The sequence below is a fragment of the Zootermopsis nevadensis genome, unplaced genomic scaffold, assembly GCF_977971745.1.
Source record: "Zootermopsis nevadensis isolate Lab colony 2312 unplaced genomic scaffold, Znev_1.0 Znev_ptg000004l, whole genome shotgun sequence".
In the NCBI taxonomy this organism is placed as follows: domain Eukaryota; kingdom Metazoa; phylum Arthropoda; class Insecta; order Blattodea; family Termopsidae; genus Zootermopsis; species Zootermopsis nevadensis.
The window spans coordinates 7403466-7430113 of record NW_028259136.1 but is presented as its reverse complement, the minus strand read 5'-3'; the positions used below and the strand labels follow the sequence as shown (position 1 = coordinate 7430113).

Sequence of the window (26648 nt, the reverse complement as noted above, 5' to 3'; positions counted from 1 at the left end):
CTCCTTTTTGGATTGTAAATTAAATTCTAGGTACTGTTAGGAGGTAAGAGGGTGGCACAATGGTGGGAGGATGTGCAGATGTGAAGGACCATCCTTATGGGTGCTATTTTAATAAAGAATGATGCTGGCTACTGTTGTGTAACATTTTATGAATATTGCAGCTGGCCGTATGTTATAACATACTGCTAAACCTGAAACTGAAGTCTGGTTAACAATGAGTACTCATCGCCCTGATGATGGAGGCAGTGTCAAAAAACTGCTTGTAGCCTTACAGGACCACAATTATTTAAATTATAACAAACAAAAGTTACATTTCATATACAGGAAAGTATCCCATATGGCAGTTAAGGTTCAAGGAGGTTTCAAATATGTGTTCTTATTAGATTGGCTTGGGTTCCAACTTGACACTTTTTCATTATCTCTTTTTGGTTTATTTAGCTACTCATTCTCACTTGCACGTATTACACTTGTGGACTGTCAATCTCGGAGCATCCAATAACCTTTATCATGCATAACCTTTCTTACTGCCTCTTTGTACATGTTTTTTATTTTGTACAACATTGCTACATAATAAGCATATGATGGCCCATACATTAGGTACAAATAGCAGGAAGAGTCTCACCTTGTGAAATAAGCCAATTTTCTTTTCACTACCAAAAGTTTTTAAGACATGTGAAAATGATACCACTGGTGAGACAAAAACATGCAAGTATTTTAAATATTTAGGTCAATAACATCATCATCAACAACGACAATAATAATAATCACTGAAATAATTAACACATGGTACTGTAACACTAGTAAATGCCTTGGTGGTGAGAACCAAAATTTAAATAGAAGTGCTGAAGTGGGTTGTCAAGTTTGGCTGTTTGTTTCTTTATTTGCTGCATTCTCAACTGGATAGGTTATATACTGCTAAGTGGGAAGATGAACTGGAAAGGATATAGAAGGAAGTAGCCATGACTTGTTTTAAAGTAATACACCAGTATTTGCACAAGAAGGTAAAGAGAGACCATGAAATTTAGTTATGGCAGATGACCTTTAGGCAAATAATTGGACCAGCAATGTATCGAATATGAAGCCAACAACTTAAATGAAATATTCGTGACGTAGTAATATCACCGTTATATGTGATCTATCGCCACGTAAAATTTTACATTGTCCACACAGTAAATACATTACTTCTTGCTCTTGCCACAAAGATAAACACAACAAAAGTTGTGTATTTTTAGGGATTTATTATCACTTCAAATTTTAAGTGCCTTCATAAAATACCAGTAGTGCTTCAGATGTTTGTACAACTACCACAACAAAATTCACAAAAATTGGTGCACTGGATTAAATATTATTTGGGACAGGACAGGCAGATGCATACATGGAGAACCCATAATCTTTCTTTATTAAAACACAATTGTAGATGGAAAGCTGACTGTACAAGAATCAAGCACTCTGCTTCTCTCCCCTGAAGTTCTTTCACTGTTAACTTTCTCTTGTATCTGAGAAGGTCTCTATTCAACCTGTGGATGTTTCCTTGCAATAAATATGTACTTAAATATCAAAAGTTGGCAGTTATTAAAAAACACAATTAATGAATAATAATAATTTAATCTTTACGGTTCACTACCTGTGATATACTGAAGGTAAAATGCAAGCTTCACTCGTTCTACATGTTTACATAGCCTAACCGCCTGTTTCAACCCAAGATACAAATTTTCTCTCACCGTTGGAAAATTCAGCAACATGAATGCTTGTCCATCAATTAGCTGTAAGAGAACAAAAGTTATAAACATTATTTAATGAATACCAATAAATGGGATTCAACATGTGAACTCCTAGAGCACTGTATGACATATGAGGGTTTCACAGTGATGAGGTTGTCGATGTTGGTTACGGGCTGTAATGCCATGTGGACTTGTAGGTATATACCAACATTTCAGAGGAACATATCTACAATTCCACGTGGTGTTAAACCCAGACGACCAACATCAACATCCTACAGAACTGGATCTGAGACACTCAAAAGCATGCAGAACATTATACTTTCATCATTCATGTCCAGGCTGACTGATGCAGGCCCACCTGTATCAACTGGCTGCTATGCAGCAGCAGACAAGGCACTGTAATATAAATTCTTTAAATCAACACAATATACAGTGTATCTTGCAGTTTGTTTTAGTGGTTGATGGTATAAAGATAGTCAATATAACAGAGTATGGTATTAACCAAAACAAGTCTGAAACCTCTGCTCTACAATATTAAAAGTTTTCTTCCACAATGTACCGTACCTCATCTTTGCATTTTTGTGCCACATCACCACAGTCATCTGTTTTTATGAGGTACTGGTACACGTCTTCTTGAGTCCAATGTAGAGGGTTTGAATCAAGCTCAAACTGATCACCCAGTAGCTGGGGAGAAGGTTGCTTTTCCCTGCTACGCAGTGAAGCAATGCTACTCAGTCCATCAGCTTCTTTATCCTCAGCTTGTACAATGTTTGGGGACTCTTGAGTTCTCTCAGTTACTTTCACTGCTCCATTGCTGAAAGGAATAATTTGTTGAACTGCAGAAACAGAATTTAACAATGGGAAAAATTGAAACTGAGGTTAAGATTTGAGCTTTTCAAATGGTGGTTGACATCAGAGTTGCCTGGAATGAGTGCAATTTGCATTGGCAGGGTGTAAGGCAATGGTCTGACAACATGAACACAGAGGAATCTTCCATGTGGCTGTAGGGATTACTGGAGATTCTTCAGGTAACCAAGGTAACCTGGGGATTCCATACCTAGTCACTTTCACACACAGATACACATGCAAAGTGCCTGTTATTGATGTTCGATTTTAATGAAAATTGGAATGTGTCTACAGTACAGTACAATCTTTCTAGCCTCTAGTCAAATAGTCAGGGCACTACAGACTAAACTACTACCAGTGGTAGAAGGGTGGCTGACAGAGAGGACCCACAACTTGAAACAGGCTCTGAACCTCAATGCAGGCCTCATATTCATCACATTCATGAAGACTGACCCGTAACTTTTTATCAGAGGTGATAAATGGGAAAAACATTCGATGCCTTGCCCAAAAATCAGCAAGACATTCATTAAAATATGAAATGTTGCTATTAAAATTGCAAATAAAAGTTTACAATTTTTTCATCTCTTCCCCTACACCATCATTTACATTCACACCAATATTAATTTTACCTTTAAATCAGAAATCTGACATCGCTATAGAAGATATTTAGAGTCCATAAAATAAGTACATGTGAAATTCAATTCCACAACTTTTCTCATACTTAATGTGACAACAGTACAAGGCTTATAATAACTGTAATAAACATTCTACTACCTGGACAATGAACTACTGCTTCTTGTGTCGACATGTGAAATATCATCTGAATTCGCCTTCCACTCTTTTTGTGTCCAATGACCAGCACGCATTTTCAGCGCAAAGTTGGGCAATTTGGCACCCCTCGTCTTTATTTCTGATCGTGGGAACTCCTTCTTGCAATATTTACGTCTGCTACTGCTGCCAGCACTTTCTGGTGGGGAGTTTCCAGCAGACATATCCGCCATATCTTGACTAGCATCACTGTCATTACCTGACAAAGTCGTATTCTCTATGTTAAAGAAAAACATTTTCTTCATTATACTAGTTACTATGAGCCGGGCAGCTCAGTCAGTACAGTGACTACTACTACGCACTGACAACCAGGGTTCAATCTTCATTAGGAATAAAGGACCATTCTTCTAGCCTCTGCATCCAGGCCAGCCCTGTGACCCACCACCCAGCCACCCATCCAGTGGGCATCCTTGGGGGGTACAGTGCAGCTAAGTCATGACACTGACCACTCACCCCCATCTAGTGTCAAGGTCAGAACAAGTAGGAGCCACCAAAAATGTAAAGACATTTAGACTGCTTTCACACGTGAGCCTGTGAGCCGCTCAACTGAGGGGCTCACTGAGAAGGTATGCAGCTCATGCGGAGGCGATAAGCAATTCAGAGTTTGGCTTACATGACCCTCCGCTAGAGTTAACAACTTCACTCAGTCCCTCCAGCAACACATTTTCAGTGTATTAGCAGCGTTCATCAAATCATGTTGGAACTTGAAGAAGTAATAGTAATATTTATAGCATAAATATTATAAATTATTATTAAATAGTACCTATTACAAACAACTTACTGGAGTTTCCCCCCCCCCCCCCCCACAATGTGACCCTCCTGTATAAATGCATTGGCTAGACTTGCTTGATCTGCAGCTCACTAAGCCTCGTGTGAAAGGGTTCCATGTCAAAGCAGGCAAAACTCTCCTCGTCAGTAGCCACTACTAGAGGGGAGAGCTGCATAGTGGCTCATCAGCCGCTCACACAGGTTCACCGGCTCTCGTCTGGAAGGGACCAATGCATTTTGCTGGGATTCCTATCCCCAGCAGTCGCTTCAGCTCATGTGAGCCGCTCACATGAGCCACGTGTGAAAGGGCCCTTAATATCTTAGGTACAAACTGAGTTTCAAATGACTCACTCTTCAGTTTGTGAATCAAGCACTCTACCAAGGAATATGACTCACTCCACAGTATAAGCAAGAAACACACATAAATGTAATATGACAACTCAGAATGGGTTGTGAAGTTAGAACAAGTATCATCCCAATCTGGAGGATATACGTAGAATAAGGTGTATAGAAATAATACACTTGCATGTTTATGGACGAAACATTGCAAGACACACAAACTTTAGTATTAGGGAGACCATGAATAACAGACAGTTATTTCATGTAATTTTTCCGCTGCCAACAGTGAAAGTACTTACCTATAGAATTAGGTGCTTGAATTACATCAGCTGATTCCTTATTGCTCTCTTCTCGTACAGCTTCACATTCTGTTTCCACCTTTGCGCTGGCAAACAGTCTTTTGCGTCCTCGCTTCTTCTTCGGCCGTGGAATTATATTACTTGCCTCTCCTTTAGGACGCCCAATCTTGCGTTTCCCGTGCACCCAATACTGAGCTGGAGGTAAGATGGACAAATTCAGCAGTGTTTATTGTAAACATTTTAAGTTTTATCATACTGGAATATGGAAGTTAAATCCCCATATACAGGGCTGCTGGTTGAACATTAAATACAGGATATAATGGTTTAATTGTATGCTACTGCAATTCATGGCCAACTGGACCAAACATAAGCCAATAAAGGTTTATATACCATATTTGCTTAAATATAATTCACACTGTCTTCTGCTAGAAATTATGTGTTTTTAACAAGAAATAACATTTTTGGTGATAATTACTAATAAATACCTAACAGAACAGAATCTGTGCAACTCTCAATACAGAACTTACTGAATCGAGTCTTGGAGAGAGTACTGCAGTTCTTTGGACAATTATTTTCTCCAATGGCAATAGGTCCAAACAGGAAGGGGCACACCTGCAGCTTCAGACAGATTTCCTCACAGAAGGATGGCACTTTATCAGCAGACGTAACAAGAGCAACACTGGCACGATAAGTGTTGTTCTTGTACCTGCAAACCAAAGGCAGCCGATGATGCAAGTTGTGTAAATGCACATCAGTAGTGTTACACGGCATGTCACTAGAATTTGTTTTACCCCTTGAAGACAAAGTTTGTCCAAATATTGTTTAAGAATTCAGTCCATACCACAAAAAGAACACTCCACCATTACAAAGATCAACTGGTTAATGGTCTTCAAGGAAATCGCTGTTTATTCGAAGAATAATATGAAACCAACAAATACACTCTGTGGGGGGAAATAGAATTACCGTCAAATCAGGTGGTACGTATAGTTAGTACTGGGATTCAAAAGGTTAAATGCAGAAAGGGACAGAAATTTTACAGAACCATTTTTTTTGTGCCATCGGGTCGGAGCCGACCCCTGGTGACATTATGAACAAGTTCCCTCTGATAGGGACCTGTTCATATGTTTCCTTGGCAAATGATCCATGTGTAAATGATGATGAGAATGGAGTAATTGTTAGGATGCCACGGAGAAACCAGGGAAGCCCCGGAGGAAAACTCTGTGATACCTGGACCACGGCCTTGCCCAACACAAGTTATAAATCCGGGCACCACCGGGAATCGAACCCGGGACCCCCAGGATTACAAGCCCAGCGTTCTGACCGCTAGACCACCGTGGCAGTGTACAGAATCATTACACTTGGATTAATTCTGCACATCAATCAAATAATAAGAAAAAAAGAAAGCTAAGAGAATGTAGCCTTGAAAGGCAATAAAAATATCTTCTGTGCCTAATCACACCATGAAAGTGAGTGGGGCAACGGGTATAAACCTACACACTACACAGGAATCATATATCGTAAGTTCTTCCAAGAACTTATTGTAAAAAGTGTAGGAAGTATTCTCACTTGGCCTTGAGTATTTCCAGATGCATGCCTGGTTTGGGCTTTCCATCTGTCTGCAGTTCTTTGAGCACTCTGCTGGACTTGTATGCCACGGATATCAACATGGACAGTACTTCCCGCATTACAAGTGTAACTGGACCAGGGCCCACAGCTTTGGGCAGCTGTGCTAACTTTCCTTTGCTGAGGAATGGTCCAGAAAAACATTTGTGATTGAAGTAGATCTTAGGACACCAGTAAGAGCGCTGCTGCTGCTGTTGTGGAGGACTGGATGAAGCACTCGCATCTTTCTTTTCACTTCTGCACAAAGAAGCATCAAACTCTGGTAACAAGCTCTTCAGAACGACAACTACTTACAAGTGAAACTGCCATTTAATATGCATGACAGTAGATTTGAATACTAAACTGAGAAAATCTTAAATAATGTAAATTCAATGACTTGGAACGGTAAAACTGAGCATTAAACAAAGCAATTCCTTGAGTCAAATGATCAATAACCCTTCTTTTGAAAATGACAGTCTTCTCAAATTTTTCACTGTGTAGTTTGGTAGTTCGCAGACATTTCAAAGGTGCTTGCTGCCTCCATCATCAGAGTAATAAGGTCCCATCACCCTGATGATGAAGGCGCCATCTAAGCTCCAGTTGTTTATTACTTACACAGTCATCTCATTTTGCTCACGTTTCACTGGCACTTGGTACAAGTGTGGAGGTTTCAGAGGGTAAGAATTGCTTTCACACCAGCCGACAGGAAATATGTCATGTGAATCCATGCTCACTATATGATTTGGGTGAAAACTGCAATCACATAAAAACTGAAGGTTACAACACTGACATAATGAGCACGTCTTATATTCTTGTGGTCTGAAACATATGTATCTGCCATATTTAATCACATAATAAAAGTCCTAGTATAATTCATGCATCCTAAATTTTCACTGTGAAATCATGCAATCCCTCAACATTTACATATTCCATTCTTTATGTATGAAAGACAACACCAACAAGAAATGTTAAGTATGAAAATGAAAGCAAAACACATAAAATCAATGCATGGGTGGTGATATGGAAGACATTGTTTGGTAAAAACATTTCTGTCATTGGTATATCACGTAACCCACAACACAACCTTGCAACAGAAGACTGGGTCATGCTAATAAACATGAAGACCTGGATTAGAAAACTTTTCAGTGGATTTAATAAATTATGTTTTGCTATGTTGAAATCTAAACTGTAGTGTTTAATGAATGTATATTATAAAATGTAATGAATTTTAAATAAAAAATATATAATTTTGTTTCCAATTAACCCCACAGCTGCCTGCTTGCTAACATGGGGCACTGCTATATGTAACAGAGAAGTGTTTGGCCCCTCAAATACCCAAAAAGATTCTATAATGAATAACAGGATGGTTTTGGGACCTTCTGAAGAGAAGGTGCATGGCATTCTGCCTCAGTCTCTTCATCTTCATGTAATGGTTCAAATTCTTTAGCTTCTTCCAAGAAGTGACAACTATGACATGGAAAAACAAATTATTCCATCCACAGATTCAACCTGTCATTGGACTCAAGATGTATCCACAACAGATGATCAATAATCCTGACGATAGATGCAGCACAAATCTGATGTTGGTTCTCTGGATTGACGGCTTCCAGTTTCATTCCCGGAGTAAAACCTAGATCCTTGACTGACTTCTGCTGAGGAAAACATGAAGCTGGAGCAGCACTTGACTTTGTTACTTTTAAGTACTCTGACCAATCAAATTCATCTTTACTTGTCGTCCAGCCTCGAGGATGAGTCAGACAAAGCTCGTGTTTCTGGGCCCAGCCTATAAATAAAATCAGTATTAAGTAATTTTACAAATAATAATGGAAAAAAGATGAGAATTGTAGATAATTTTTAACTGAAGCTATAAAATTGTTACCCTCCTCAGTCTTTCAACACTTTTAACCTGTGTTCGCTCTGCAATTCAGCATCTGAGGGGGTGAATTCCCATATGGCAAAATTCTGTTTATTCCCAATGCGAGGGTGGATCTATAGAGGAGACCCAGTGCTAGACGAAGATTCCAAACCATGGTCAAGACCAGTCTTTCAGTAACATATTGAGGGGTCTTGAAATCAAATTTAAATAGCTATAATGGTAAGGATCAATATATCAGATACATGAGCTAACTCCTCGACATTCTACTGAGTCCATTAATTAGTACATACCAACTGGAAATATGTACGGGTGCTCTATTGTGCATAGCTGGAATGACTCCGTCTCATCAGTTTCCACCGTGGCATAACTGTCAATCTGGATGATAAAGTAATATGGTGGGAATACTCGAACCACAGTGGCCGGACATATTTCAACCATGTTGCGAGGATGAACTGCCTCTAATTTCATTCCAATGGTAAATTTGTGAACAGGAATGTTGTAATAGTAATTCTGAAATAAAACAAATCAAATCCAAGATATACAAAGAATTACAACATTTTGTTACCTAAATTTTGCTCATATATGATATTACACAAAATGAGTCAACTACTACTCAGCAATTATGATTCATAGCTGACAGGTACCTTGTACATATACAGTTATCCCTTATTTCGGTGCTTAACGTTTACTGAAGTGTAGCCACTTGGAACACCAAAAAAGCTGGGAGAATATTTTTAAATCGAGCCTTACGGACATGTTTTAAGAGTGTGAGCTAGACTGATGTGGCAAAAGATCATGTCTAACGGTGCACTTTATCACATGCGATGTTGAAACTTTGGACTCTATTACCAGACAGTTACTTAGAAACTTCCAAACCTCAAAAAGGTCAGGAGGCAATGGTACTCTGCGTGCATCTTCCTTTGCCATTTCCATTACTGCTTCCCACTCCTCATTGCCATGATGAGTCTTCATGTGGCTTGGCCAGTGTAGCGACCACGGGGAACCTACAACCCATGACGAATGTTATTCCACACTTAGTGCCTTTACTTCTGAGATCTTGGAATCTACTAACAGCAAGATTAGAAAATTTTCCAAACAGTTATAAAAATACATCACCAGACAATATCAATGTTGGTCTCCTAGGTAGTAACACCATGTGGACTTGTAGAAAGGAACCACATTGTGATATCCGAACAGGTACCGTTAATATAATACATGCACTTAAAACTACAATAAATTTTATTGTTGAAATTGTATTAGTAAGGACATAGAGCCAATGAATAATGATTATGCCACCGTATCTTACCTTTTTGTGAGGCCCAACTCATTGGGAAGAGCCGCTGAGAACTGTGGAAGAGCCAAAAGTCCGGAGAGGAGGAATCTGGCGTGTCATACCGCAGAAGTAGCCGGCCTCCCACATTTTCTATTATCTAATGCAAAGCAGTACATTACTGTATGCCAATAAATGAATAGTCATCATACAAAATTATTACAAATAAAGCATATACTCTAAAGTTTATTGCAAACAAATTAATAGTTGTAAAAAGTTATGTAAAGTTTCAATATAAAGAAAAATTAATATCTCTTTTAACTTAACATATGTTCAATAATTCTGACAACACTCAACCAATAAAGGAACTCGACCAACGGTTCTTAAGAGAAAATATTAAAAAGGACATTTTGGCAAATCTTAATATTTACTGGCATACTATTACTTATAAAATTTGACATGCCTATCAAAATATAATATTCCATATCTCATGGATGAAGTGATGAACAACGTGCTTATGAACGAAAAGACTCAAATTGACAAGCAGATTAAAAAAATATATAATCCTGCTTTTTAACATCCAATTAGGTGGATAATTGTAGTCTTCTGGGCTGTGACAAAACACGGTCTTGCAGGCGGTTAACAGCATTTGAGAGAGATGTATCACCTCTGTCTTCAACATAAAGTGAGACCCTGAAGATGGAGGCAATACATATCTCTAAAATCCTGCTAGTCATGTGCAAGACCACAAGACTAGCTCTTCTGAAGTACAGTTGTGAGCTAAAGATGGCAGAAGAATCTATCCTAAGATGACCAGAAAAAACTTACCGTAGCAACCCACAGCTGATAAGGTTCTACTTTGTCCTGTACCTCTACCTTCATGCCTTGTTTGATCCTGTCAACTGGTGTGAAGCCATCCTGAAACAGCACACATTTTTCACATTTGAACTGCAACAGACTACAATGTTAAATTTACTTTGCTCGTGCATAAAACTCCGCCATATACATGCTGTCAATAACACAAAATATCTTCTATATATAAAATCCTTTTGATCACTTATCTCTGTTTCCCTCTGTCTGGTATCATACAGTACGACCCAATTCAACAAAATCATCATCGATAAAGTCTATTAAAATAATAAAAAAAAAAATCTTACACAACCATGAGCAATAGATGTTTTAGCATCTACTACTGGAACAAATACAAATAAAATAGAGTGACGAGGTTGAATACTATCTTAGTTTAATCCAAACAGAATTTGGTGAAATGGCACAAATTATACCAACACAGTAAAATCTGACTTCTTTTGACACTTTCTATCACCCTGTTGATATCTGTTATTAACAGTTTTCCTTCAACATCTTCATTATGCCCATAATGTACCGGAAAACACAGTTCTCCTTTCCAGATGCTCTTCGTTTGTTCCATCGTTAACGACCAACAGACACCATACAACATACTGGAATGACTTTTCATAATAGAAAAATGAAAAAAAAAATCTGGTAATAACCTGTAAATACATGCTTTGTCTGTATACTCCATACGTTAAATTAATAACAAAGGAAATGAGAATGGGTGTCAGAATGGAGGCCAATGCTGTCGACACAGGTGATATACTAAATTCCACACATTTAGCAAGGAAAGGTCAAACATTTTAACAATTTAAATAGTACTTACACCAGACAACAATTCTGGTGGCACAGACACAGCATTCTGCAAGGCTCGTATGGCAAATGCTTCGTAGTCCAGAAGTTTTGGTAAAAGTTCGCTCGGTGGCTGAAGACGGAGGTGATGATCACGACACCAACCAAGTGGGTACACCTGTACTTTGGTAAGATCGTACCAAAAGTCTTGCGTCCGATCAGCTTCTTGTCCGACAAATCTCAGCCTAAGCAATGGTCCACATGCCATCACTATGGTTGCTATCCAGTAAGTATTTGGAGTCACCCTGCTGGGAATTTCTAGCATCATGCCCTCATGAAGACCATTCTGCAGGCTTTGCTCAACCTGATACAGGAAAATCAATTCATACATCAGTGTAAGTATGAAGATGTGCTAAATAAAGCCATTCCTGCTCCAAGTGACCAATTTTTGTGTTTCTTATTAATGTCATTTGCTATATAATACTGAATGGTAGGTTGATTTTGAATGATAGATTGTACATGAGGCTAAAGTATGAGACTAAGGTATGACCCCAGTACCTGCCACGAGAGCCTCAGTTAATATGAATGGCCTAAGGTGCTAAGTTCTAAGATTACTTTATTATGTGTTTTTATTAGTAGTCAGTCTGCACTAAATTGTGCAAACCATGACCATTAATGCAATCATGCTGTTAAATATGGACAATGACACAAGGTAAAACAGTAAGTATTAAAAGTTTGATAAAACTTACATGAAGAAATGATGTCTGTGGAACTTCATCCGAATTTGTCGACTCTAAATAATCATGCCATACAAAATGTTCTTCTGGAACATAACAAAATAAATGTTTTACTACAAACTACAAAATGGGTAGCATTAATTTGTACTATTAGTTTTCTTTAAGAATAAAGGTTTAAAAATGCTGAAAACTTCTTAGAACCTTTGCTAGTTACTAACTGCCATTCAGTATTCAACCTAAACTAAATTATACTTATTGATTAAAGCGGGTCACTGTAGAAGATAAGGCCGCCCTGCAACTAAGCATTATGCCATGACGGCAAAGCAAGGAAGTCAAAGTAAAACTCCATGCAGTCTTAAACCTCAGATGAGTGCTTGGCTTTATGCTGCAACCACTTGAGAGCTGGAGTCACAGTCCCCAGTACTAACAAAACAGAAAACTGAGGTGGGCCCTACAGTCAGTCTGGACATGGGGATGAAGAAATGAATTCCATCCAAAAGTGGCTAAAAATTAACTGTGTATTATTATGCTATCAAAAAATTCCAGAATTAAGTTCTGACTAATTTTCCTGATAAGCACAGCAATTATGGCCACCAATGAAAACACACCATCATAATTTTTCTTCTCTTCTTCTGGATCAGCATTAATTTCCAAGGCATCCATATCAACCCCAGTCATTTTCTGAAACAAGAAAATAACATACATGCTCAAACAATATATGCAAATAAAAGTGTTAGAAAAAAATATTACCACTTTTCTACATACAGATTAAAACGGGGAGAATGGCATTGGATGGAATTGGCACCAACAACACAAGTCAGCAATGCACCTGTGCATGCTATGAAGGAAAGAGGGAAAGTTATAATAAAATATGACTTCATATGTTCATAGTACAGTGCATTATGACCTACCTAAATAAATTTCATTGATGCTAAATGAGTAAGAGAAAAAATGGCCTTTGGGCAGCAGTCACCTGCTACAGAACATATCCTGAATCTATTTCTGATGTTCACATAAACATTCAAAGTAGAATAAAAAATGCTATTGAGTAAGGTTTGCTTCATGACAAAAATTAACTGAGTTATTAAGTAGTGCTTTTCTTGTTAATAATTCAGTCTTACTCCAATATCAACCTTTCCAAAGTCATAGTAAAAGAGCGGAGAAGTTGTACATTATAGGTTTAAGTGTTCTATGTAACAAATACATGGAAAGATTAAAATGAATGGTTTTGTTGCTATATTTAGGAGTCCTATTCATGGTAAGAAAAATGCCAATTGTGCATTTAATGTACCAACATAAAAAGTAATATTTTTTATCTCTCTCCATAAATAATATGAAATAAAGACCGAATTATAAATTTATGGTTTTCTCCAGACTTAAAATGATCAATTTAAAAGATACTATTTTTCTACAAATTTCTAACGAGAAAGTCTAAAGTTTTCGTGTATTTCGTTTATGTACAGTTTTATAACATCATGGTAATTTTATTCTAGCTTTCACTTACAAGCATCTATTCTACATAACTAGTATTGAAAAATATTTTAAATCAAGATGTAGTATCTGTTAGTGTCATATTAAGAAAATGTGTGCAAACGTTTTAAATTTTTACTGTGATTTTTTCACAGACACATCAATCATAATTAATTATTTAACTTACCACAAAGTTATTCCCAGCGCAACTAAAAGTAAAGAAGAGTTTCTTACTGACACAATAGGATATTGCAGTTTTAATTCGGTCATTTAACAGGATCAGGCGCGCATTATTTATGTGTATGCAGATTACACTGCTACGGTCGACTACATTTCTTTCTCGTAGAAGTTCCTTGGAGCAAAACCTTTGGTTCTTCGAAAGTAATTACAGTTTACAAACGTCATTATAGCTTTACTCTGGCTTTCTCAGGGATTTCCTTACAATAGCTAACACTACAGAACACAATTTTTATTACAAAAAAATTGAAATGAGTCTATTATGACCTACGCACCACGGTTTGTTTAACTGCCCATACTTCTGGGTGCGCGAAAAGACAAACATTAAGATAATGAAAATATCATATTGCACTTCGGTCGCCCTAAAAAAAAAAAAGATCTCACGGTCGTAGGGAAGAATAAATTTAATTCTCAATAAGATCTGAATTAGAAATAGCAGCCTACTGTCAAAAATTTAAAACCGCCATTTTAATACAACGTCAAACACCATGCCTTCTTTAGTAAAGGTAAGACCGCATAATGCCCACGAAACATGAAAATAATGTGAAATTCATTTTAATTATTGCATTAATAAATACAATTTAAATTATTTACAAATTGCACAAATATTTACTTAAGTCAGGACACACTAAACTGATTTGAGGGATACAAAGTCTAATATTGATGTAATGACGCATGGTCATCTTTCTAACTAATAACTTTGAAAAATTACAGCAGACGAAAAGTAGAGGACCAATGGGTGTGGCAGGTTGCAGACCATAGTGTTTACGGTTTAGGTTATGGTATATGCATGCTTTGTAGGTTATGTGTCCATAGCGTAACCTACAGTCATTTAATAATCATGAATATTGCATGGAGATTGTGTCTGAAAAATATGTGTGTTTTGAAATTGTTTAAGCAACCACCACCACCACGAGCTTTGCTGGTGTGTGCAAAATACAAGCACATGCTTCATCAAAATGCTGTGAGTGGTTTTTGTACACAGCAGGAATTTTGTGTCAGTTTTGATAATCCTGCAGTTAAAATGTATCTCGAAAATCTTATAATGGAATTCAATACACTTAAAACAGAAGATGACTGCTATGAGGGCAACAAGAAAAGAAGACTTCTTGAAATACAACCTGTGATTAATATAATTGAGGAAAGAAATGCACTTACTGAAAATTTAACTTCTTTAAAGGAATTAACATCAGGTTAGAACATGTTATATTCGTAGAAAATTGGGGTAACAATCTGTGGTTTCATTTTTGGTGGTACAGTGTGAAAAAAGATTGGTTCAAATAAAATCACTGTTTCCTGACATCAGTATTTCAGAGTATTAAGAATATGTTGAATGTATTATGTTGCCTATTAATTTAAGAACATCAAATCCAGTGGGCTTCAGGTTTATTTTTGTTTGGGGATAAAGTAGCCAAAATCTGAAGCTGATCACTCACTCACATGTAGTATGTAGGTCTAGAATATTTGAAGCTTTACCTTCATGCCCCCTATTTTCCCTATTGCATTTAGGGAATCTTTACCCATATCATACTTAGTTGGAAACCCCTCTTTTCATGGGAAAGCAAAGTGTACATATGAATAATATGAATACGTGGTTCTGAGTCTAAGATGGAATTGGGTTATTTAAAATTTTTAGTATTACATTTGTTATGAGATACTGCAATATTTCAGAAAGTAACAAATTTAACACCAGAATGGTTGTACCATTTCAGATGTTTCCAAAGACAAAGAATTTCAGTCTGCTGTGGATGAAGAAAGGCAGCTATACATTCGAAGAATTAAGGCTTTGGAAAACATGGTTCGTAAGTTAATTATTATATTAGAAGGCAATAATGAAGAATGACTGTGGAATTTATTTAATCATATACTTATGATAGTTGCTTTAAACACACGTCTTGTTTCACAGATTTACTCTTTGATATTGAAGTTTATTTAAATAATATATAGGAATTTGGTTCTTCAAAGGAAATATGTCTCAAGTACAAAGATTCATTGGTCAATGCAGTTTAGATGAAATGGTCACTATTTGTTATGAGAATTATGCTAAATCACCTGGGGAGGATCTGTATTTTTTTTATGAGTTAAAAAGCATAAAAAGTGAAATGAGCATGAATAAACAACAATGATAATGATATTAACAATAAGTTAACACGTTTCATCATATAGTTAGCACCTGTTGTAATTTTTCCTTTGTTGTACGTCTGTAGCTGGAAATTTCTGATTTAGCACAAAATTTACCATTTGGAATATGTTAGTTTTTTATTTTATAGTTAACACTGAACTTTCAATATGGTGTTGATAGGGAGCAGTGGAGGCAAAATACAAAGATTTTTAATTTAAATTTTTGCATTTGTTTGTTTTCATGGTTAAATTTTGTTGTAATGCATTTCTTTTTATGTATGCCAAAACATAAATCACTGATCTAGATATTTCGAGGTGTGTTTGAATCTGTGTATACACAAAAACTTATATCTTGAGCAATAATATTTGATTAGTCAGATAAGTTTCTGGTGTTGCCTGACTACATTAAGAACTGCATCTTAATTCATGTATAAGTTATCAGTATAAACACATAAAATCTTATATTCTAGCTGCTTTCAGCTCTCATTCCTCCTGATGAAGAGGACAGCTGCAGCGACATTGTGTTTGAAGTGTCTGCTGGCGTTGGTGGACAGGAGGCCATGTTATTTGCCAGAGAGTTATTTGACATGTACTGTAATTATATAACATACAAAAACTGGGAAATGCTGGTTGGTCATCTTGACCTTTCGGATTTAGGTCAGTTGAAGGCGAAACGCTACTGCAGTGCGTTCACTGATAAACACAGACGCAACTGTCACAGACACAATTATCAGCATCTCTTGATTTAATTGTTTTTATGAAGCGATGCTTGACTTATGTCAGTAAGATCTTGTGGCGCAGTGAGCAGCTCCAGCTGGGAGCCAGGAAGTGGCAGTTCCGTTCCAGTTTATCACTGAACGCATTGAGATGTATAAGTTCTAGTGGACCATTATGAGTCAAACAGAGAACATTTATTGTGATCAAATAGGTCCTTGAAATCAAGAATGTCTTGTGGGAATTCCACTGTATGAATTAAATGGAGAATATTTTGAGAAACTTCGTAATGTACGAAAAGCCAACATTTATTAGGAGTGTTACATTCAGAAAGCTTTGATGGGATTGACATTCAGCTTGGATTGGGGAACAAGAAATATGTGCAGAGAGTGAGGAAACATTTTCTGAGAAGTAGCCACATGGAAGATGGAGATAATATTAAAATGAAATGAGACTCAAGGCTGTAAAATAGCTCAGGGTTGGGTCCGGTGGCAGGCTTTGGAATAAGCGGTGTTTTATTACCAAGTAGTCAGTGAAGATGTTATACAAAGAATTATCTTCACACACACGTATTTAATTAGGCGGTCTGCGCCATGCGAGTTTGCTTGTTTCTGGCGAAGAAGTGTACCAGTATCTGAGATATGAGGCAGGGGTACACAGGGTGCAGAGGGTGCCGGCAACTGAGAGGTCCGGACGAGTTCATACCAGCACGGTGTCTGTTGCTGTCCTACTGCAACCGGAAGAGGTAATAACAAGATACTTTGGCCACACGGCAGTTTATAGTTATGTGACTAGACCACAATATTCTGCTTTCACAGACTCCAGTTTGCTGCTCATTTAAAGCATTTAACCATTTTTTTCAGACAGATTTTCACTTTATTTTATAAAATGTACATCTGTTGAAGACGGTTGCCTGCTGGGTTGTTGTTCTGTGCGCTGTAGTCGAAACAGAACGATGTTCAGAGCTGCTTTTTGTTAATGGCGAGGTAGCATATCAGACATTAATAAACTGTATCAATACATTTCAATTAAGGAATGTAGGAGAATATTTATATAAAGCTAGATGTGAATTACCAAAATGTAAGTGGTATTAGGGAAGGGTACGTTTATTGTTATGAGAATGAAGTCTGCGTAGCAACTGAACGACACCTCTAGAGATAGTTATATTAAGCTGTGGGCCACAAAAACCCAGCGTTTGACAGGCACGGTCATCCGTATAGAGAACACAACTCAGAAAGTGGATTAATGAATCAAAGTTAATGTATTCCCATGTTGTAGTCTTATGGGTTGTGATGCCACGTGGTCTTGTAGGTGGTCACCAGTGATCCTCTGGAACGCCGGTAACCACGCGCAAGATAATGCAGTGCCATAACACACAAGACCAAGATATACACCTTTGCTGCCATGAGAACCTCGTGTCTCAGGTTCCGTAGTGTAGTTTTTTAGCTGGCTGTTACTTTATGTCGTAGGTTGACGTTGTTCTACAAGACAAGGACCTTCACGTAGAGACAAAACGCGCAACTGGACCAGGTGGTCAGCATGTGAACAAAACTGAAAGTGCGGTGAGGATAACTCATCTGCCAACAGGTGAGAATTGAACGTAGTCTTTGAAAATGCGGAAGAAACTCCATTTCTGGGCTTCCATGTGTGGAAGTTGCCCACACTCAAAATTTTTTTTTTTTTTTTTGTAAATTTGATTCGTAACCAATTCAAGAGAACTTTGGCTTCAGTTTAGTTTTTATGGATTCTTTATCTTCAGTGTATGAATGATCAAACATTAAGCCATGATGTCTGTCCAGCTGTGTGCATCTCTCAGATGACAAAGATTTTTATGGAATTTGTTGCTGGATGTATGTGACAAAATTTCCAGGTGAATTTTATTTTTTATCAATACAGCAAACAGGAAGAAAAAAATTGCATGTTAACAATAATTTCTCAAGTTCAGTCTAATCCGGATTTCCTCATGAATGTGATAATGATGTGTTACCATTGTTCCCAAATATTTGGACTTTGCCACGTTTTCAAAGCATTTATTAGCTTCTTATTCTACGGCTCTCCGGTCCATATTTGGTCCATGGCGGCCTCAATTCTCTTCTTCCATTCGTTCCTCTGTTAGGTCCGTCTGTCCGAGGCTTTGATTGAGGTTTTGAAACATCTTCCTTTTTACGGTGCAAGGTACCTGTCTTAGTCTGACCTCTCCCCCTCGACCAATCTGGCTAGGGAGGCCCTACCGGTAGCTTTAAAAATGTATTAGCTACCTTTTTATAATTATTTTGTCCTGTAATCTCGCGAAAAGACGTGACCACACGAAGTTCGCTAAGTTAAAGACTTTAATTTATAATTGTATAAATATGTATCCGCACAACCAGGACAAACAAGTGAAACCGCCCCTTGTTTGTACAGGAGTAAGCGTGGAGTGCCAGGTGGATCGGTCACAGATTAGGAACCGAGAGATCGCGATGCGGACGCTGACAGCTCGAATATATCAACGGCAAGTCGAGGCACAGGCTTCGAGGACGCAGGCTGCAAGAAAACAACAGGTGTCATGTATTTTTATTGTGAATCCTCCTCAAGACGTGGATATTTCTGCTTCTGTTTCTGTGTTGCGCTATCGTGTGTAGGCAGAGGCCTTGCGATAGGCCGATTACACGTCGAAGGAGGCGTGGCAGATGTTGAAACTGATTAATAATTTCAGATATAATTCTTAATTGGAACAGGTCACGAGGCTTAACCTGTGAGAGTTGATAATGATAAAGTTGTCTGGATATAAAGTTTTGAGGGATGCATCCTGTTGTGTGTCGGACGTCGGCCTGACAGACCGTCTTCTTGACAATTTTTTTGTAGTTGTTGTTGCATTGTACTGTGTGAGACGGAGCACCAGTCATCAGAAAATCCTCTGCTGTTTCGCCCGTGTGTGTGTGATAATCAGAAAAGTCTGACAACTTCTGTTCCGCAGGAAAGATTTCCTTATCAGAATTTGACAGTTTTGTCATTTGCGTGTGCTCATTTCCTTGCCTTCTTTTTTGTTCTTGTAGGTAGGGTCCAGTTTGAGGTCGGAGAAGATTCGGACGTACAATTTTAACCAGGACCGTATAACCGATCACCGGTTGAGCGGCGCTTTCCACAACATGCCCAGATTCCTTCTGGGCGGGGAGCAGCTCGACACACTAATATGCCAGTTGCAAATGATGAGAAATAGAGACCGACTATTGCAAGTGCTTTCTAGTGCGCAGTCTCAAAAGCCCTAGTGCAATCTGCTTAGAAATCTGATTAGTTACATGCGCATTACAAGAGCAAATCTCTCAAATTCATTTTAACATGGTTTAAAGTTGACGAAGTGTATCGTCCGTTAATGGCCGACAGTGTTTCAGGTGGTTTCAGAAAGATAAATTTGTATTTATAGATTGAATTCTGTTGGATTCATTCGTACCAGAACATTTATCATCACCAAGCAGGTTAGCGCAGTGGTAATGTTCGTGAGGTATTCTTTTCAAGTAATGTGGGCCCCGGCTATCCCGATTCAGCTTTCTCGTGGTTTTATGTCAGTTCTTCCAAGCAGACTTTTGGGTAGTGCCTTAAAAGTATGCCTTTACTGCTCCGTTCGACATCCTTCCCTGTCCGTGGGGCTGTGACCCCTTTTTTACCCGTAACATCCACGTTTAAGTACGCATCATATTTGATTGAAGGAGAAATGTGCAAAGGATATTTGAGCATTTGGCTCGTGCTGCAGAGGAGCCTAATTTGTGGTTCTGGATGACACTGAGCGTCCTGACGCCGACATGATTCCAAATCTAGAGGTGGCATGAGACATGTTGGTAACAAACAAATGTCTAAAACAAGCCACGATGAGCATCCTCTGCCGCCACCATGAGGGCGCTGATGGAGGCAGCAAGGACCTCTGAAACGTCGATAAACTTCTACCAGAGTACACGGTGATACGTCTTTGTACTCACCGCTTTCAGAACCTTAGATCTTACGAAGCAAAACAGAGAAGATTTTGTGATTTTGTAAATGTTACAAAAAAATAAAACTTAGAGCAATAGATAGTTAAAGAAGAGTGCAATCTAGTCATCTCGCGGGACACTTGGGAGTAGGCCCGTCAAGAATGATGGGAAAAATCTAAATAAGTAAGCACATTCAATAGCATCGCCATGGCATCTGCTATAATAACACATATTCATAAATATCATCCCTTAAGGTCAAAAATCCCTTAACAGCAAATTATCACCAACCAATTCTTGCCTGATTATTGATGCCCCTCACTCCGTGGTATTTTGTAGTGGGGATATCGCTGACAACTAGAAAGGTAAGTCTTGTCGACGATCCGGTAAGTATAACACGAGTTAATAAATGTTAGTTCTTTGCCACTCAGACGGCCATGTTTGTCGTAACAAATGAACGTTTTATGAAACTCGCAAAGTTCTGTTGAGTGGTGGCTTTATTGGCTAACTTTTTAAATGTGTGCAGTTTTGGGGTTGCGGGGAAAACTTGTAGTAGCTAAAAGGTTCCCTCCAAGAACAAGGGGGAAACTTTCGTAATTAATTGTTGTAAGTCTTTTTGGTCAAGAGGCCGAATGAATCTGTCTGAGCACTAGCGTCACTGAAATCGGGAGCCAGCGGAGAAGACTCAGCTATTCATTAGTACGACCTCACTTTTACTTTCTTAGAAATATATATTAAATCTTGTCCGTCTAATCACGATAAATTCTTATTAAATATTAAAATATTACAATAATTAACATTTAAAATATTAAATGATGTTCTTTATCGAAATATTCTTAGAAATGTTAAACACGTGAAAGCCATGGACGCCTAAGACATAAAACATGAAGGTGGCCGTCTCGTAAAAATTGGTAAACGGTTCAGAGGTGCCTACCGCCTGTATCGTCAGGCCTAATATATGAAATATGTTTAGTTCGTTCTGTGGAAAATATATTATCTTTGAAATGAGATATTGCTATTTAAAATGTATGGGTAATTGAGTAGATTTCTGTTATCAAAGATTTTTTAAAATTCTAAATAGATAATGGCGATTGTATGACGCACCCGTGATACAGTAATATTATTTGAAGGAAAAGATAACGTATATTACAATAAGTACTGCCAATATGTAAACATAAAACTTCTTTGTATTAATAATCTCGTCATCTTCTATGTTGCTTTCATTGCGTTTACCGTCACATGAACAGTTCTATGGACCTAAGGATTCACCTTACACTCACAAATTTTCGATATCGATTCTTAGACGTACACCGATTCCAGCAAATTTAACTTGAACTTAAAATCGAGAAAATATGGTAGCTCTCTGTTTTCAAGCTACGGGAACATATTCTCACTTTCAGGGTTCTTCTAGATTTTTAGGAGAGGACACCAGGGGTAAAGCAACCCCGTCCGTCACCTGGCCAATCCTCCCCCTCCCCTCTCACCCAGCACTTCGAGTCCCAATCGATAACACACCTTCTGCTAGGAAAGCTTTATCACGACAGCGAAAGTCCGAAAGAACAATTTTACGTATTAACTTGGTTGGCAGATTATAGCATTTCTTACTGTCAATTTAGGATTTTAATTTATTTATTATTATTTAATGACGATTTATAAAGCGCACAGGTTAATTAAAGTCAATTGGGTAGAAAGGAATGGTGAATTGCAAATGGCGTTAATGAGCAGGTGCTTTCTATCTTATATATTCAGCCAACATTTGGTTGAAAAATCTCAACCAGGAGGAAACAGCCTCCGGGACAGAATTATGAAACAGGAGTGCCAACCGCCTAATGACGGCTGCCTTTAACGTTAAGTGAAACAGAATTTAAATGCCTCGACCATCGCAGTTAAAACATCAAATAAAGAAATACCTGGGAATAAAATTCGGCCACCTTCGGAAAAAGCAAGATGTCTCACTGTTTTATATCTTCTCTCCATCCATTTCTCACCCCATCCCCCTCTGCCTCTTCTCTCCCGCACGTCTTGATTCGGTTTCCTCCGTTCAATGTGATTACTTAACGAGAAATTCAATTACGTATTCATTCTAGAAATCAGTTTAACTAATCGTTTAATTTCGCCTAGGGGAGGTGTAATTCAGTTACATAATGAATTGTCGTGTCCTGGGTAAACAACGTCTTCTCCGAATACAAAACAGACGAGAGTCAACATAGGAACGCGATGTGGAAACGTGTAATATCGACCAACGATGAAGCTCCGTGCATTTATGTAGACCAATGGAAAGCTTCCTTGCACGTCCGCGTAGGAACCTTCTATCCGAAAAGGAACGCAGACGTAATCGTTTAATGCGACGAGAACGGCAATTGGATTATAGAATGACGTCACGATACCAAAGCCAGCTTTTTCATTACCGATTGGTCAGATTAGAAACTGTATTTGTCTCAAGTTCATGCAACCAGAAAATGTGATTGGTTAATTTGATTTGGAACAGAGAAAGTGAGACAGATAGCGAACGAACAGAAGAGAGACAATGAATAGGGAATATAAAGCGGGATGGGTGGAAAAGGGGCTTATGTGAGAAAAGATCTTCCATTGTTTTCAACCGACAACACACAAATCGTGGATTTCATTCGACCAGCAACAATGCCCTTAATAAAAAAAGCTTTTTTTTTTGGGGGGGGGGGGATTAGTGGGCAGTGGCTTTATAAACTGAATGACTTCTTCAGTACGTAGGATCTGAGGTTTTCAAGCGATGAGTCTGAAGATGGTTATTTCTGGGTTGTTGCGTCGAGTAGTCTGGTAGAACTTTACCGACGTTTAAGAACTTACTGCCTCCATCATCAGGGCTTGATCGCCCTGATAATAGTGATCGGAAAACTTAAAATGGAAAATACCATTTGAAAGGTAGATGGAAAGACGAAATTAAAACTGATATTTCTTTCAGAACCATTTTATATCAATCCTCTAATCAAGTGGTATTCAACCTGGGGTACGCGTACCCCCGGGGGTACGCGAAGACATCTTAGGGGGTACGTGAAATTTTTTTAAAAAAATATTATTGACGTAAATACGTCTATAAGGAAGGGTCATTCGACAAAAAAGTGTAACCTGGTTACCTAGAAAACGTCGTGTTTACTCGGCATTGTTGTTACCTATAAAACATTACATTCATCTACCACAGACCCATCTTAAGCGTAACTAATTCAAGTTGAATAAGCAAAGTCTTAATCAAACTTATCTCAATTGTAAAGCGTGTATAAAGGAAATATTTAGAATAAAGCCAAAATATAAATTTCCTTTCCGTATTTACGTCAAATTCTCCGGAACCGTGGTTCCACTGACAAATTTTTTATGATAAACACTGAATAATCAGTAATGTAATTTATTTAATTTATTTTAGACGTAGATTATATACTATTTATAACTTGAATTATACACCAACAACTTTGGGGGGGTTCAAAATTGAAGAGAAATTATATCTGGGGGTACGCGAACAAAAATGGTTGAATACCACTGCTCTAATCCACACATAGTCGACAAATGTTCCCTTCAGGTGTTAACCAAATTTCGCTAATCAGCAAGGACAGACGCCAATCGTTTTTGGAAGGGCTCCACCTGCCCCCCCCCCCCCTCTCTTAGGGGCATTCTTCGTGCACCAGGAGCAGAGGCACTGCCGTCTGTCTTCATTTCTCCCGTGAACGTGCTGGCTAGTTACATCCCACGTGTGTGTTGTTTCACTGAATTATACAGCACAGCAATAAGCCGTAGTTAATTAATTCCCGCCAGCTTTCTAGTTACTGCGACACGATCAATACAAATGCAAACCGGATATGGCGCAGTGCTGCCCTCAACACGAACTCCACACAAGTGACAGTCGCTTAGCTGGTCAAGACATTCTCAGCGTTTTATGGAACCACTGGACACTGTTCTGTGCGAATTTAATTATTTCACATCGTTTTAATATTATCATATCATTTACGCTTCCAAATGGTTCGGCCCATGAGAACTGTAACTTGGAAATGCTGGAACGTCTGAGGAAAACTACAAAAAAAAACATGATCAAGATAATCGGTGTCCTGGCAGAGATCTGAACCCAGCGTTTGTGAATCCAAAGTCAGATGTGTTACCGCGTCTGCTCTATATGATGACAAATCAACAAACAAACGAAGAGAGCGAGAAACACACACGCAAAAATTAAAAACTGCAACATTTTTTAGTGATGACGAAATTCTCACGAAGCCCTCGTATGAACCGGAACGACACTAATAGCACCTTAAAATAATTATTATAATAATGTATAATGTAAATCGATCAATCGATATGGAACATCAATGATATTTTAGTATCTTAATTATAAGAAATTTTAAATATTGTGATAAGACGGATTAAAATAAATAATTGTTATAATTAAAATGATTAAAATATCATCTTATGTTCCATATCGAGCATTCGATTTACATCGATGTAAATCGAATGCTCGATATGGAACATAAGATAATATTTTAGTATCTTAATTATAAGAAATTTTAAATATTGTGATAAGACGGATTAAAATAAATAATTGTTATAATTAAAATGATTAAAATATCATCTTATGTTCCATATCGAGCATTCGATTTACATCGATGTAAATCGAATGCTCGATATGGAACATAAGATGATATTTTAGTATCTTAATTATAAGAAATTTTAAATATTGTGATAAGACGGATTAAAATAAATAATTGTTATAATTAAAATGATTAAAATATCATCTTATGTTCCATATCGAGCATTCGATTTACATCGATGTAAATCGAATGCTCGATATGGAACATAAGATGATATTTTAATAATTTTAATTATCTTATCTTACTATTTTATTGTGATTTGACGGTAAACAAATATAATAATTATTTTAATTAATATCACAATATGACGCAACTATACTATCTCATAATAGAACCTTCTTACACCACCTCCAGTAAATCCCATAACAAAAACAGTGCGTTGTTAAACAGTATAAATAGGATTAACAGAGAAGCATCTGAATAAATCAAGAAGTGTAATGTGATTGTTGAATTGTAACAATGGAGTTACGTGCCGTGCAATGATTTTAAATCAACGCTTGACTTCAAAACTGAAACTTTTTTCACGAGCATCCGTCATACTAAAACCTGTTATATATTTCTCCTTTTCGCTGGACAGAAATCCCACAAAATGAAGGTTAAATGAGGCAAGAACATTTGTACTTGCAATTAAAACCGGTTCCATGCCTGGAATTAGTCGCAAATTAGATCCCTTCCAGTTAGTTTAACGGAAGCATCCGGAGAGCGAGTCGTTCTGCCAGGTTATGAAGGCAAACGGAACGTATAAAATAATCCCGCGTCTTCCCCAGGTCGAAAAAGGGACGATGTTGTGGGGGGGGGGGTATCATTATTTTAATTTGATTACACAAATCCGAAGGAAGGTGGGCTTAGTTACGAGTGTTAAATTACATTAATGTCTCGGCGCGTTTGTCGTCAGGATAAATCTACGAAAAGTTTCCTGTGCTGACAGTCTTAAAATCTCTCGTCGTTACCCTCATCATGTCTCTGGCTGAAATTCCTTCTCGGACTGAGTCTCATGCCTGTAGGTTAACCCGAAGGTGGAGGCGGTACGTTCCTTCGAAACGCTGGCAGTCTATAAGACTACGAGGCGTAATAAGACAAGAATCGATATCTTCATCTCAAATCTGAGACGAATTTCAATAGTCTCTTGCGTGTTCATCATTGATGTCCATACAACCTTTCACATTCTACGATACTTAACCTCCGCAGTTGAAACACAGTCGTTAAATAAAATAAAAACTAATGTTTTACAGCTAACTCTGAGTTTAGATAACGTTTTGCCGTAACTCATTGCGAACTTGATGGAATAATTCGTTCGCTCTAAGCTCAAAGCTTCACGTAATACGTGAACACTGACACGATTGTAAGATTCTGATTAATTGGGGCCTACACTAAAATTCTTCTCTCCATCTGTTCTTTGGTCTTCCTGGATATCTCTTGCCTGCTGAATTAACAGAAGGCCTTGCTGTGTGCTTCGCTCTTTTGTTCGTAAAGTAAATAAAACTTTCAATTATGCAACCCGAAGCTCTCCTCTCGGCCCATCAGCCGCGAACAGTAAAACCGAAAGTTTCGGAACCTATCCTTTCTTCCATCATCAGGGAGATATATATGGATTGGCAATGAACGCTCTACAATTTCTTTATTAGATC

At 37.9% G+C, this 26648-nt stretch overlaps 2 protein-coding genes across 15 annotated transcripts; one reads left to right on the top strand and one right to left on the bottom strand.

Annotated features, from left to right (window-relative positions):
* Positions 1-1381: 1381 nt before the first annotated feature.
* On the bottom strand, positions 1382-22539 carry LOC110826491 (scm-like with four MBT domains protein 2). Of its 12 annotated transcripts, none has more exons than XM_087343053.1 (17): positions 13588-13880; positions 12539-12611; positions 11943-12016; positions 11228-11557; positions 10378-10467; positions 9586-9709; positions 9156-9283; positions 8570-8789; positions 7913-8186; positions 7019-7156; positions 6368-6661; positions 5329-5507; positions 4802-4996; positions 3342-3612; positions 2286-2535; positions 1722-1763; positions 1382-1517 (listed from the first exon to the last, which is right to left on the bottom strand). In XM_087343053.1, exons 2-17 carry the CDS (start codon positions 12606-12608, stop codon positions 1509-1511), a joined length of 2688 nt encoding a protein of 895 aa, XP_087199179.1. In that variant the 5' UTR covers positions 12609-12611; positions 13588-13880; the 3' UTR covers positions 1382-1508. The 12 variants fall into 12 exon arrangements, with proteins under 12 accessions (XP_087199179.1, XP_087199177.1, XP_087199173.1 ...); XM_087343051.1 differs by having other exon boundaries at positions 1625-1763; positions 13588-13879; XM_087343047.1 differs by adding an exon at positions 12696-12768 and having other exon boundaries at positions 1382-1763; positions 11943-12013; positions 13639-13879.
* On the top strand, positions 13992-19881 carry mRF1 (mitochondrial translation release factor 1). Of its 3 annotated transcripts, XM_087343058.1 has the most exons (8): positions 13992-14143; positions 14536-14830; positions 15350-15435; positions 16229-16415; positions 17054-17217; positions 17942-18059; positions 18876-19012; positions 19508-19881. In XM_087343058.1, exons 1-8 carry the CDS (start codon positions 14126-14128, stop codon positions 19718-19720), a joined length of 1218 nt encoding a protein of 405 aa, XP_087199184.1. In that variant the 5' UTR covers positions 13992-14125; the 3' UTR covers positions 19721-19881. The 3 variants fall into 3 exon arrangements, with proteins under 3 accessions (XP_087199184.1, XP_087199185.1, XP_021941360.2); XM_022085668.2 differs by lacking the exon at positions 13992-14143 and having other exon boundaries at positions 14340-14830; XM_087343059.1 differs by lacking the exons at positions 13992-14143; positions 18876-19012 and having other exon boundaries at positions 14319-14830; positions 19508-19695.
* Positions 22540-26648: the final 4109 nt, after the last annotated feature.

Excerpts from the sequence above, each read along its gene's own strand:
- LOC110826491 (XM_087343046.1), bottom strand. The coding sequence starts at position 12,608 with ATGACTGGGGTTGATATGGATGCCTTGGAAATTAATGCTGATCCAGAA. Across the intron at positions 11,558-11,942 it reads CACAGACATCATTTCTTCAT|GTTGAGCAAAGCCTGCAGAA; the intron begins GTAAGTTTTATC and ends TTCCTGTATCAG. Across the intron at positions 4,997-5,328 it reads TCTCTCCAAGACTCGATTCA|CTCAGTATTGGGTGCACGGG; the intron begins GTAAGTTCTGTA and ends TCTTACCTCCAG.
- mRF1 (XM_022085668.2), top strand. The coding sequence starts at position 14,428 with ATGCTTTGTAGGTTATGTGTCCATAGCGTAACCTACAGTCATTTAATA. Across the intron at positions 15,436-16,228 it reads TTAAGGCTTTGGAAAACATG|CTGCTTTCAGCTCTCATTCC; the intron begins GTTCGTAAGTTA and ends CTTATATTCTAG. Across the intron at positions 17,218-17,941 it reads TCCTACTGCAACCGGAAGAG|GTTGACGTTGTTCTACAAGA; the intron begins GTAATAACAAGA and ends TTTATGTCGTAG.